General features: G+C 36.7%; 3 protein-coding genes across 3 annotated transcripts in view; 2 read left to right on the top strand and 1 right to left on the bottom strand.

The window, feature by feature from the left end:
- The window catches only part of LOC121327004 (stress-associated endoplasmic reticulum protein 1-like), a 3894-nt gene extending 3477 nt beyond the window's left edge, over positions 1 to 417 (bottom strand). Inside the window, exon 1 of the mRNA XM_041270740.1 lies at positions 171 to 417. Within this exon, the coding sequence (XP_041126674.1) occupies positions 171 to 254 (84 nt within the window). The 5' untranslated portion in view covers positions 255 to 417. The remainder of the gene's footprint in view (positions 1 to 170) is intronic.
- A 552-nt stretch (positions 418 to 969) lies between these two features.
- Positions 970 to 8422, top strand: LOC121327003 (eukaryotic translation initiation factor 2A-like). The gene is made up of 14 exons (XM_041270739.1): positions 970 to 1072; positions 2431 to 2500; positions 2772 to 2843; positions 3041 to 3159; positions 3427 to 3526; positions 3679 to 3761; positions 4070 to 4143; positions 4232 to 4376; positions 4753 to 4869; positions 5055 to 5626; positions 6076 to 6189; positions 6340 to 6468; positions 7067 to 7132; positions 7619 to 8422. The coding sequence occupies exons 1-14, from the start codon at positions 1045 to 1047 to the stop codon at positions 7682 to 7684; spliced, it is 1755 nt and encodes a 584-aa protein (XP_041126673.1). The 5' UTR covers positions 970 to 1044; the 3' UTR covers positions 7685 to 8422.
- A 544-nt stretch (positions 8423 to 8966) lies between these two features.
- selenot1a (selenoprotein T, 1a) lies at positions 8967 to 12999 on the top strand. Its single transcript, XM_041271399.1, has 6 exons — positions 8967 to 9169; positions 10069 to 10179; positions 10463 to 10589; positions 11389 to 11476; positions 12056 to 12210; positions 12579 to 12999. Exons 1-5 carry the CDS (start codon positions 9030 to 9032, stop codon positions 12178 to 12180), a joined length of 591 nt encoding a protein of 196 aa, XP_041127333.1. The 5' UTR covers positions 8967 to 9029; the 3' UTR covers positions 12181 to 12210; positions 12579 to 12999.
- The last annotated feature ends 468 nt before the right edge of the window (positions 13000 to 13467 follow it).

The raw sequence follows: 13467 nt of genomic DNA on the forward strand, positions 1-13467 counted from the left end.
AACCCAAATATAAAAACACACAAAGAAATGATCATCATAGCACTGTGTTTAAAATCAATGCAGTATTTCTATCTTTATTTTTTAAGGAAAAAAAAAAAAAAAAAACACAAACATCACCAATCCACCTGAATGCACTCCCTGTGTTAGCATTTTTTGTATTGAGAGCTTACCGTTGTCTTCGACACATTTCCCCTCTGCGTGATGTTTTTGCTGTGTTTTTCGTTGGCCATACGAATTCTCTGCTTTGCTACCATTTCGCCCGGGTAAATGCTGCTTATAGCGGCGAGGAGTTGCTATTCGGACACTGTCAGATTCAAACTCGCAGCGTCTCTTTCTCAGTAAAAGATGCAATAATAAGCGGCGGCTGCCTGCGTAGACACGAACACAACTCCTCCCCACCGGAACCCAGCAGCGGCGTGTCCCGACACAGACAGCCCTTCCGCCGGCGCAGGCATGTAGTCCGCATTCCTGCGCTCATTGCCGTTCAATGGGGGAGCTGAACTCGCAACGGAGCTGCCCAAACCAAGCAGGCACAGAAACACAGCCACACACCGGCGTACCGCACGGATTCATTTACTGATGTAGTGACCTTTGCAGGGGCCCGTGCTTAAAAGTGAAAGTGTGTGATGGATAATTGTAAACATGCAAAAAATGAAGGAAACAATGCAACCAAAGCGTAACACTGCATACAAAATATGAAGGACATAGTGCAGGAATGATCACTATTGCGTCGGCACCATTGGGAAAATAGCAAAACACGTCTCTAAAGAAATGTAATTCCCCCCTAAACTTGCTTCAAATTAGGGCCCATTTCTAGATTTGGTTAACCTGTTATGCTCATTAGCGGAATCAAGCAGCGCTATATCGGAACGGTTTGTCAAAAAGCGTGCTGATCAAATCACTTCGCAACATCCCGCCCGCTGCGGTGCATTGATATTACTCGTGTTTCGGGGGTGATGCGGCCGCTGGCGTCACAGTTTTGGAGACGTGTTGCTTTCCCGTGCCTGTCACGTGGTGCCAGCCGCATTCCTCTTCCGGTGAAAGATGGCGGCCTCCGCACCACTTCTAGCAGGTGGGTTGCCTGGAATTTAATTGTAAATTTATTTTTTTGGGGGGGGAGCATTCTTTAAAAACACATTAATAAGAAGGTACACACAAGGGGTTACGTCACATCGTATTTGATATAAGACCAGGCGATGATGTAGTCGTTAGTTTTTTGTGTGCGGAATATTTCATTCTCGTATCATAATGTGTTTTTAAAAACACGAGGAAGGCATCCTCTTGGATAAACTGAAATTAATATGCATCTGTTACATAGAATTAACAACCAGGAATTCCTTCATATTAGCACTACATGCTGCTGGTGGTCCCAATAATAAACAGTGTGACAACAGTTTAAAATCTCCCCGCCCGTTTGTTTGTAGATAGTGTAACTATGTGGTGCATTAATACCCGGAGTGTGTTAAGTTTGAAGCTACTGATTTGATTTTCATTATGTCTGAATTTGGGATTACACGTTTGGTACAGGTGTTTATCATATTATCATTGTCACTAATTATTGGGTGTTATATGAATACCCGTGTCATCAGTACACACTCGTGTGATTGTTAATTCGTAATTGTGAAGAAAGTGAAAAACTGATTGCAGTGGATGACAAACGAGGGCAATAGCTTTATAATATGCATCAGCCTTAAGCTTTAGTGTCCTCCAGTGATATTAAATACAGTTAATTGGTGTATGTTTATGGGTATATATTATACCATAGTTCACCATGGCCACCTGTTTACAGAAAGCAAACCTTGTTTTCAGTCCAGTTTGTTTATATTGTTTGAGATGAGCTTTGCCCAGTTTGAAACCATTGTGTCCCATCATCACTATGAGCTAAGGTTGAGGTAAGTAAGTAATGCTTCCGTTCAACCTGCAACAATAGGAAGTTAGTTGTTCATTACATGATCAAAGTGTTTTTGCTCACGAAGGAAAACCAATTTATCGGCGATCGCTTTTTTCTCCCAAAATGGTGTTTTCGTTGAACCAGATTCTATTCAGTCTATATTGCTCTGACTGAGAACACGAGCATTGCGATTAACAAAATCCTAGTTTTGAGATTATAAGCATTTGCAGTTTTAACATCAAAACATAAATCCGCCATCTGATTTGTGAAAAGCAGAAAAGTTTACTGTAACAGAAGTCAGTTGTTAAAATGTATTTCAAGTTCAATAAAATTAAATAGAACTGGAATCTATGATAGTTACTAATAGTTTATTGCATGGCTGTTTAGTGAACTACCATATACAGTAAGTAAAACATCTACTGTATAGAACACCCCAAATTTAGGTTGAAATCCTATTTTTGTTTGTTTGTTGAGTGGCACATCTTTTAAATGAAGCTCCAGATTAATAATATTAATGTCTAGTTATTTGTTTTGCACAGTCCGGGGATCGGTTGGCACATCTATGTTATTTGGTCCTCCACTTTGTAAAGAAAACACTGCATTCACAAGGTATGTTTTAAAGGACTAGCTTCAAATGTAACTATTTTATATGCCGTTCGTTGTTTTGTGAATTCATACATGTACAGTAGTGTGTTTATTTATTAGAGCACCTCAAGGTGTAGCAATGGGGTGTTCTAATACATTTGCACACTGCTGTATTTCTTGTGTTCTTATTTGAGACCATACTATATGGTAGTGTTATGAGACTAAAAAGAACATGCATAGAATATATGTAAAGAGAAAAGTCTTGCTTCTTGAATTTATTTTTTCTGTTTTTCAGTGATAGTCGCCGATGCAAATTCTTTGTTTTTAGCAAGGATGGTTCCTTGTTTGCTTGGTGTAATGGAGAAACGTAAGTAACATAAATGGAGTTTTTTTTTTTTTTTTTTTTTGTTGTATTCCCAAATTAATTGTTTATTTTAACTAATATTTACAATGTAATGTTGTATGATAACAACTGAAAAGAAGGTGAATGCTACTTGGTTAAACTGTGTATACATGATGTACTGCTAATGTGCGTGTGTTTTTTTTTATTTTTAATTTAACCAGGGTGAATATTGTGAATGTAGCTGATGGCAAGCATGTGCAGTCATTTGACCTGCCTAAGACAGCATGCCTTGGAATCTCTCCCCAAAACTCTGTCCTGGTGACTTGGCAACCTTATTCTAGTGAGTATTTACAATAGATTGATACTCCCTGCTAACCCCGCCTCCACACATAGTATAGTAGCGTTTCCAACACCCCTTGTGTAAGCAGTAGTGAAACCTGCATTCTTTGAGAAGGACAATCTGTTGATTTTCCAGTTAACAGGAACGTTGCCTTTTAAATCACCAAGACCCTCGTGGCCAATGAAGATGCTCAATTGCTAAAGATGATCAGCTGACAAACAATTTATATTTATATATATATAATTTAATTTAAATTTGATTTCCTAGAAACTCAAGAAACTGTACAAGGAGAACCAAATCTTCATCTGTGGAATATAAAAACAGGAGAGTGTCTTAAAGCTTTCTATCAGAAGAAGATGCAAAGCTGGTAAATATGCACAGGTCTCTGTTTGTGTGTTTTATTAACAGAGCTTTATACATTACTAAATAACATTAATGGGACTCCTTACAGATCTTGCTCTCCATGCTGTTCTTTACCCTAGATCTTATTATGAAAAACATGCTTTTCCTCTCCTCTAGGTGTCCCAGTTGGTCAGATGATGAAAGTATATCTATTAGAAGTGTAAACAATGAATTGCACTTTTTTGAGAATAACAGATTTGGTAAGCACGTATTCATTTTTATGAAGATCTTAAGGAAAATAAATACACGTCATGGTAAAATACTGTACATATACTGCCTACAGTATTACCTTTTATTGTACAAGTCTCAGGCTTACCACCTGGTTGTTAACAAGCGTGGGGTAGTCTACTTCTATTAATAGAGATATACTGTGTCCTTTTACCTGCTCTATAATTAGTTATCATTTCTTCACTTAGAATTGTTCAGTTCACTGGTGTCACCAAAGACGTTTCTTTGAGAAGTACATTTTGGATAATGCACATTGTTGGTATATTATCCTGTTTTACAGATACTATTGCAAGCAAGCTTCATCTGCAGAAAGTCACCGACTTTGTTCTTTCTCCAGGATCTCAACCTTGCAAGGTATACGTATATGCGTTGACATTTTTTTTTTGCCATAGCTTCCCGCTTTGGAAAATGACTAACACAAGTAATTTTGTTATGAATGAAGGTTGCTGTCTATGTACCAGGAATCAAGGGTGGACCATCATTTGTACGGTTGTATCAGTACCCAAATTTTGCTGGCCCAACTTCTGCCTTGGCCAACAAAAGCTTTTTTAAAGCTGACCGAGTGACAATGCTGTGGAACAAGAAAGGTAAATTGTTTGGTTAACGAAAAAGGACAAATGTTTGCATTTTTATAATACTAAAATGATTAATATTATATATATTAAGAAACATTATTTTTATTTGAGGTACGCTAGTTTTTAGAAAGATATGAAACCACTGAAGATGCATAATATGAGTCAATGTAATGAGTATGCCGACATGATTTCATAGCTAGAGTATCGTGCTACTGGTTCATATCTTCAAATATGTTATATTTTGTTTGTACAGTTTAGCAGACCAACCAGGAATGATTCTATTGATTGAGTTAGATAAAGTAAATACAAGTACAAATCTATATACCAAAAATGTCCTTATTTATATTGCTATAAATTCTAATATTACACCTTGTCTGTATTTTTGCAGCCACAGCAGTACTGGTGACTGCGAGTACAGAAGTTGACAAAACAGGTGCATCCTATTACGGAGAACAGACTCTCCACTACATTGCCACTAATGGTGAAGGTGCAGTTGTACAGTTACGTAAGTGACTATTTGCATCTACTTAATGAGCAACTTGGTATCGGTATAGGTATGAAATACCTGTGTTTCTTACAATAAATGACTATTAGGTACCTTGAAAACTCCTTAAAAATTTCAAGGGTAATTTTACTGTTAGGCTAGCCATATGATACTGTAACATAACATGCATGATTTATCTTCAACAGCGAAAAACGGCCCAATTTATGACGTCGTCTGGAGTCCAAACTCAACTGAGTTTTGTGTTGTTTATGGCTTCATGCCTGCCAAAGTGACAGTGTTCAATTTAAAGTGTGACCCAGTGTTTGATTTTGGAACGGGGCCGAGGAATGCAGCCTATTACAGCCCTCAAGGACACCTCCTTGTCTTAGCTGGTTTCGGGAACCTCAGGGGACAGATGGAAGTTTGGGATGTTAAAAAATACAAACTGGTTTCTAAACCGCAGGCTCCGGACTCCACTTTCTTCTCATGGTGTCCCGACGGGGAGCATGTAGTGACAGCAACGTGTGCTCCAAGACTGAGAGTGGGAAATGGCTACAAGATCTGGCATTACACTGGGCCTGTGCTCCATAAATATGATGCACCCTCGGACGGTGAACTGTGGGAGGTTTTATGGCAGTCTTTTTCAGATGGAGTGTTTCCAGAAAAAACGATTAAGTACCAGGCTGTGCCAAGCGAACTAGGCAGCACAGAGCCCAAGCCTGCCCAGGTGTACAGGCCCCCAGCCCTGCGGAACAAACCAATCACAAGTTCCAAACTGGTAAGTACAACAGACCTGTTCAATAAGAAACGTATATTTCCACAAACCATTCCTGATCTGGCATCAACTGCTTTTTAAAAATGATTTCCTTTTTTTTTTGTTTTTGTTTTAATTAAATGTGGATGTTAGTTTAAAAAGAAGAATCTTTATGGGTGTCCTGTTTCTTAAGAGAACATTATTGCTGAATTCTAGCTTGGTTTTAATGAATCATGACTCAAGGCTCTTTGCTATACATGAATTTTGACCATATACAAAACAGCATATAACACACTGTACAGTAGTGCAGTTAGCTTTCCTCACCGTACTGTTATTTACTTTCACATAATCAGTGCATGGCTTTATAACAGTGCCTTATGCTGAATTGCTTTATGCTAAAAGAAAAGTAGATGAAAATCAATTGTGAAGTGTTCAGTTTAAAAAAAAAAAAAAAAAATGTATATCCCTCTTAGCATGAAGAGGAGCCCCCACAGAATATGAAGTCGCAGCAAGGTGGAGACAAACCGCTATCGAAAGCGGCACTTAAAAATCAGAAGAAACGCGAGGCTAAGAAAGCTGCAAAACAGGTATGTTCAAGATAATTAGATATTTTTTCTAACAATTTCCTAACTAGTGTGTAATCAATTAATTTCTGTAACCTAAGCAGTGTGTTTCACTGTCACACGATGTAAGTACAGATTTATTGCAATTGTTTCATTATTAATTTTGTTTTTCAGGAGACAAAGCCAGATGACATGGAGGAAAAAGTACTGGAGTCTCAACCGAAGCCTGCGTCTCCTACTGCCCCTGCTGCAGCCACCTCTGGTGACCCGGAACTTGATAAAAAGATCAAGAATCTTAAAAAGGTAGATCATCTGACTTCCGTTCAGCATTGGGAATTAAACTAGACTTACAACACCTACCTACCCAATTTTTTTTCCCCTATCTGTATTAATTATGTAATGTTTGAGATGCCTGAAAGGTTCCTCTGGTAAGACATGACCACGTGGTGCGCCAAGGTATCATGCAGTTAGGGGAGTGTCCTGGCCGTGCAAAGTCCTCGATTTTTAAATGAGGGATACCTCAAAGAACATTGCATTGGCCAGCCGCTCCAGCAGTCTGGGCAGGCAGAATTGTCAAGGACTGTTTCACGAGCAGGGCAGACCTTTATCGTCCATGGACCAGTAGCTCTCCAAAATCGTCTGTCGAGCTTCTGGGCATAAAGAGGAAATTGAATATGAATCAGAGCACATCCACTGATCTTCAGTTCTCCTTATCAGCTGTGGTAGGGGAACATTCTGAATTGGGGAGAAAAACTGGGATTAAATAAGTAGACATTCAAAATGTATTTAAAACAAAACAAAAAAAAAGTAATGCCCTGTATTTTATGGAACTACTTTTCTGTACTTTCTATATCAGTTGATCACTGTTTTGTACCTTTCTTGCTTGCTTTTGTGATTGTAGAAAATAAAGGCCATTGAACAGCTAAAGGATCACCAAGCTGCTGGCAAACCACTTGAGAAAAACCAGGTAAAGTTGGAATATGATAAAATACAGTAAGAGCCATATTTTCAAAACACCTTGAGAGAACTAAAGTAACTTGGTTGTTTTGGTTCTAGTGTGTGTGTGTGTTTTAGTTTTTTTTTTTTTTTTTTTTTTTTACATTAATTAAAATGCTTTATTAAAAACAAATCTGAAGAGATTCATTTGATCAACCAATCCCCCACCGGCATGTTACAACATGACATTGCATCAACCGGGAATTCCTCTGTACTGCAACAGCCACTAAGGGATAGGCGTTTGCTGCACTCCAGGGTGATTTCACCAGTGCTATAACAATGCCAGCAAGGTATTGGGGGATCAAGTCAACCCTAAGTACTTACTGTATGTGTATTTCTGTTACAATAACGGTACAGGGGTTAATAAATGGATTGCACTGTTTCCAGGCAGCAAGTGAATTGATATCCCCAGTGTGATTTATGTAACTATTTTAATTGTAATACATTTATTTTTCAGATTGAGAAGTTACAGAAGGAAGCATTATTGTTACAGGAGTTGGAGGAGTTGGAATTGGGAATATAGATAAGCCAAATCATAAGGCCATGTGTCAGTTTAAAGAACACTATAAAAAAAAAAAAAATGTTTATATTTAATTAAACCGTGTAACAAAATAATGCTGCAGCATTCTTTATGCAGCAGCCATTGGTTTGTTTCAGGTTTTTTTTTTTTTTTTTTTTAAATTACAAGCCTTCTACATCTGTTCCAAAATAGAGATCAGCTGGTGGGTATTGCATATTTTCATTGGTTTGTTTGACTTAGCCATAAATAATTATTATTATACTTTAGCACAAGAAAGTAAATGTTATTCAATTTAGGTATAGATCTTACTGATACAAACACCAAGTTCACTTTTGTTATATATATATATATATATATATATATATATATATATATATATATATATATATATATATATGCATGCAAGATGATTTGCTCTGTAAAATAATTTGGAATGCCAGGTTAAGCCATAGAAAAAACAGTTCCAGTAAACCAAAAATGAAGAAATGCAGAATTTCACACAGAACACGTGAAATAAGGTTGTGGAACAGTGTTCAGTTCCAAGTATTCAAACATTTTCTATTTGAGTGAGAATTGCATTTTAAATCTGTCCTGTCTATACGAGTTTGACATTAAATATAATGAATACGTTCTGGCTCTTTGTTTTCTTGAGTTTTAAATTGATGTGTTTTTTCAGAACGGTTGAACTTGACTCTTGGCCCTGTTTTTTCATTCACAAAATAAACTGCCATTCAACTGCTATTCATTTCCAGCATTGTATTACTGCAATAACTACTGTCCTCATGAATGTACTGTTTTTGCATATTCTCTTTTACGATTTTGATCTCCAAAAAGCATGAAATCATTTCAGTGAAAGACAAAACTAGAAATGTACCAGAATATAAAACCAAGGACTAGTCAACTATGTGGATCTGGGTGTAAAATACGAAACCCAGATCTGTTATGCCTATTAAAAATATCTTAATATAAATATACCAAAGTTTTCATGACCATCCTTGTAAACACAGTTCTTGTTCTGTAATTACAAGTATTGAAAGACAAGACTTATTCTGGGTAAAGGGGAAAAAAATAATTTGAGTTTCTGAACGGTACATGAAATTTAAGCTAACCATCGTATAAACAGAAACGTTAAGTAAGACTGGTCCTGTTATTTAAAAACATAAATCTTAAATAATATGAAAAATGTTAAGTCATGCACAAGACTGTATGACTTCAATTCCCAGGGATCCTTGCAACCCATCACGTGAGCGTAGTAGTGTCGGCGGTGCGCCTGCTGCTTTTGCTGGTGTGTCTCACTAACTATACAGTGCTCGTTTTCTGTTGACCCGGGAAGAGATCAGAGAGGAGGATGGCGAAAAGGTGGCTCTCGTTTTCTCTCCTGTTTTTGGGGGTATTTTATTTATATTCCGCCTTAGCGGATAACGGCGCACCCGGGAAGAAATTAAAAATGCAATTTTCCACCGGACCTCGACTGAAATTCCAAATCTGGTAAGTAAATTAAAACGGTTTTAGTGTGTTCATTTGAGGAAGAGTTGAACCAGGCCGCATAAGCTGCCAGAAGCTACTATATTAAATGTGGTGAAATACGCTGACAGGAACTCGAGGCGAAACGAGACAGGCTTCTTCACAAATTAAAGGCCCATCGAATGTATTTACAGTATATTTTGGTATAATTACTGGTTTAGGTTACCTTGTAAACAACCTACACCAGTCAAGAGAGCATTACCTTACTTTTGATTCGGGGGTTGTGACAGCTCGAGTCGTACTAGCAGTCAGTAGAGACCGCAGCGATTCATTTTTGTTTGTATGAAAAATTTTGGAAACCTCCAAAAATAACGATCGTAGTGTTTAGTTTTTAAGGTGGGAGTCTGTTGTCTAGGACCCATTGCCAACCAATTTATAATTGTGATTTAAAAACTAGCCGTTTTACCCGGCGTATTGTGGTTTGTCAGTTGCAAAAGACTAGCAGACTCGTTGTCACGCTTGTGACCTCTAATGCTACTATATTAAACCTTAAACACGTCAGTGTTACAAATCCGTACAAAAATGAACTCCCTACCAGTGGTTCTTTTCGGGTGAAAGGTCTTCCGGTTCTAATATAAAATTGTTGGGGGAGGGGGTGGCAGGACTCGTGACTGACTTGCTGTACTTCGACCGGAAAACAGAGCTATACTGCACAGTGTATAATTTTGACACTACCTTCAGATCATTTCCATTTTTAATAATTAAACTGTTCTCACTTCATATTATGTGAGAAGTCTTGCTGATTAGGCGAGCTATATCAAGGTAGCTATTTTTGGTTAGATTAAATTTTAGATACAGTTACACAAGCCATTGGAAGTTGACAGATGTGAATAAACACCGTGAATCGTCTTCAATTCTTCTAGTGTGTCCTGAGGGTACAAGCGGGTGTTTGAGGAGTACATGCGTGTTCTTAACCAGCGTTATCCAGACATCCGCATCGAGGGGGAGAATTACCTACCACTTCCCATCTATCGGTAAGAAGCAACTGTTAAACATTGTTTGTTTTTTTAGCAGTGTGTATTTGAATAGCACAGCACGTCTTCATAAAAATAAAAAAAATAAATAAATAAAAGTTTGTGGTTTTTATGCACTGATAGTACATGTAGTCAGGTGCATGACCCAACCTGCTGCTGATGGAGGTTGTTTGCATGGAGATATGTGATAAACCCCTTTTATACAGCATGCAAGAGAAAAGTCTTTGTGCGCCACACTTATTGATAATTCTACTATTTCCTTTTTTTTTTCTTATTTATACAGACACATCGCTTCTTTCCTTTCTGTCTTTAAGCTAGCATTAATAGGATTGATAATTCTTGGGAAAGATCCGTTTGCTTTCTTTGGTATGCAAGCTCCAGGAGTGTGGCGATGGGGGCAGGAAAACAAGGTAAGTCTGCTGTTTAAAAGGTAAAACTCCAAGAAGCTAACTAGATATTTGTTTCAAATAATGCCTTCATTAGTGCTTAGCATTCACTCCAATGTTTCAATTGGGCTGTCATACTAAACAGAAATTTGCATTTCACATGCATTCAACCCTACTGTAGGGTACTAGCCTATATGTACATTCATAATATGAAACTTGGAACGCTTAAGTGGGCACTGACACTTGTGTTATTTAAATTGAAATCTTGAACTGTAACAGTGTATTTGCACAAGTATACAAAACACACATAATACAATTCTAGAACTCGCAACCTAGGTGTCCCTGGTGACTTCATAGAATTATACTAGGCAAGGAAGTCAGCAGGGATACCTATTGCAATAAATTACATCATCTTGTCCGTAAACTTGCCTCAGAGAATTCTGGTTGCTATAGAGGTTATCTATAAACAATAAGCATGTGCGCATGAAGAAGATGGCTGATTGTTTACTCATTTATTTTTACTGTTTGTACGTCACAAGAGCAAAATAATTATCCTTTGAAAAACCCACTTATACATTTTTTGAATGATTTGCTTTTTATAATGACACTAAGTGGTTTACCATTACAAGCACCAATTCAGATTTCTGTTTTTTAATTGAGGCCTTCATTTTTACACTTACTATAGTATGTTCAATGTTAAATCATATGGTTGAACAAACTAAGATGATTAACAACTCTGGCCAGACTATCTTAGCAAAGTAATACAAATTCATCAAGTTTGTACTACTTAGTATATATCAAAAACCTCTTCTTTAATTTGCAGATCTATGCTTGTATGATGGTTTTCTTCATCAGCAACATGATTGAAAACCAATGTATGTCTACCGGTGCATTTGAAATTACATTAAATGGTAAGTTTGTGTTTCCGCAAAGAAAAGTCACCTGCTCAGAAATCAAATATGCATTTGAGGCAAATAAAATATAGGACATGTGCACAATTGGATGAGAAGAGAAATGGTGGTTGCCAAATTTTAGAAGCAGAAAGAACTGAAACAATGTTCTGTATACATTGCAATCTATGCTGTGTTAACCAGCTTCAGTATGAGTCCAGGTACCTGTAATGTATATTATAAGTCATGTTGGCATTTCATAGGATTTGACACAGGTGTATTGTCTCAGTACTGTGCAAAAGCAACTCTGATCAACCTATTTCTAGACCCTATATTTAAGTTCCTAAAGAAAAAAAAATTGAAGTTTAGATAAAATTCTGATTATCACTAATGTTTCAAATCTGTTTAATTTATGTAGTCCTGTTGAATGTTAGTGTTTTAGACTGCAGGTACTGCATATTTCAAGATGTAATTATTCATTATATTTATGTTGTGGGTTTTTTTTGTGTTCAATTCCGATTCTGTTCAAACAGTTAGTGGTGGTGTTTGTTGTTTATCCTTATTTAGGGTTTAGTCCGATTTTAATAATTATGATTTTAGATGTTCCTGTCTGGTCCAAGTTGGAGTCTGGACATATTCCTTCAATGCAGCAGCTTGTCCAGATCCTTGAAAATGAGATGAAGCTTAATGTTCACATGGATTCACTTCCACGTCATCCATCATAGCTACGTCTGCAAATGCTGAAGATCCCTTCTGTAATTTTTTATTATTATTATTATTATTATTATTATTATTATTATTATTATTATTATATATATATATATATATATATATATATATATATATATATATATATATATATAATATTTTTTTTTTAAAAAATTACCTAAGAGGTTATTTTAAAATTGGCTAAAGTAGATTGGTGCTGTGATGATGAACCAGTGACGGATGCTTTTGTAGATGTCTTAAAAATTGTTTTGCATCAACATATTGAAGTGGAGAAGTAAACATTTGAAATTACACTTGGCCATTCAATTTAAACACAGAACAGAAGTTACAGTTTTATATTTGCATTTTTAGGTACAAACAAGTTTCTAATCAAACGTATCTGTGTGTTTCACAGGTGTTGAACGCATTTTTCCAAAGGCAGTGAGATGATTTCTATGAAGGACTGCACTGAAAGCAGCTAACTGTTAGTGCAGGCTGGATGCTCAGTCGGTCTTGCTAACCCTTTGGAAATTGTCTGCTTAAAACGGGAGACCTTTTGCTTTTGGGATGTCCATTTTTACAGCAAGGTGCACATTCATCGTGGTGCAGTACATATGTATAGTTTCATCTTTCTATTAACCCATTCAATTCTGTTTATAGCCAATAACCCAACAATGCAGTTATTTGGATTTTGTATTTACATTTTACAGTTTGAAGAATCATGGAAGAATATAGTTTAAATTGAGTTTTTTTTAGTTGTAATTGGTTGTAATTTTGATATTTCTTTTTATAGCATGCTATGGAACTATAATAAACTAAATAACCCTACCAGAAAACTTTGTTTACTTCTGTTTTCTCCATATGGCATAACTGAGTTATTTTTACTGAGGTAAAAATGTGTCAATGTTTCAATTTCCCTTTACAAATGAAAAAGCAAACATAACTCTGATACTGTTCAAGGAAAATGATAAGGTCCTGTGTTTCAATGCATTTAGTTGGGTATGTTTTAATTCCACATAATGGAGACCGGTAAACAGCACTGGGAGTGAACTTCATGAGCTGGTTTACTTGCTGTTTATTCCAGAACTAGTTGCATGCACACTGCATTTTTGTACTTACATTGCTTCATTCCAGGAAGTGGTGTACCCTTTGCTTTAGGTTTTACATAATTTGCAATGGAAATGACAGACAGAACTGGAACTGAACATGACTGGTATATATAATGAGCTTGTAATGTTCAAAAGAGAGGCAAGAACACTGGTGTGCACTCACACACAAACATATATACACAGTAAGTTTTCATA

The sequence above is a fragment of the Polyodon spathula genome, chromosome 14 (assembly GCF_017654505.1).
Source record: "Polyodon spathula isolate WHYD16114869_AA chromosome 14, ASM1765450v1, whole genome shotgun sequence".
Taxonomy (NCBI): domain Eukaryota; kingdom Metazoa; phylum Chordata; class Actinopteri; order Acipenseriformes; family Polyodontidae; genus Polyodon; species Polyodon spathula.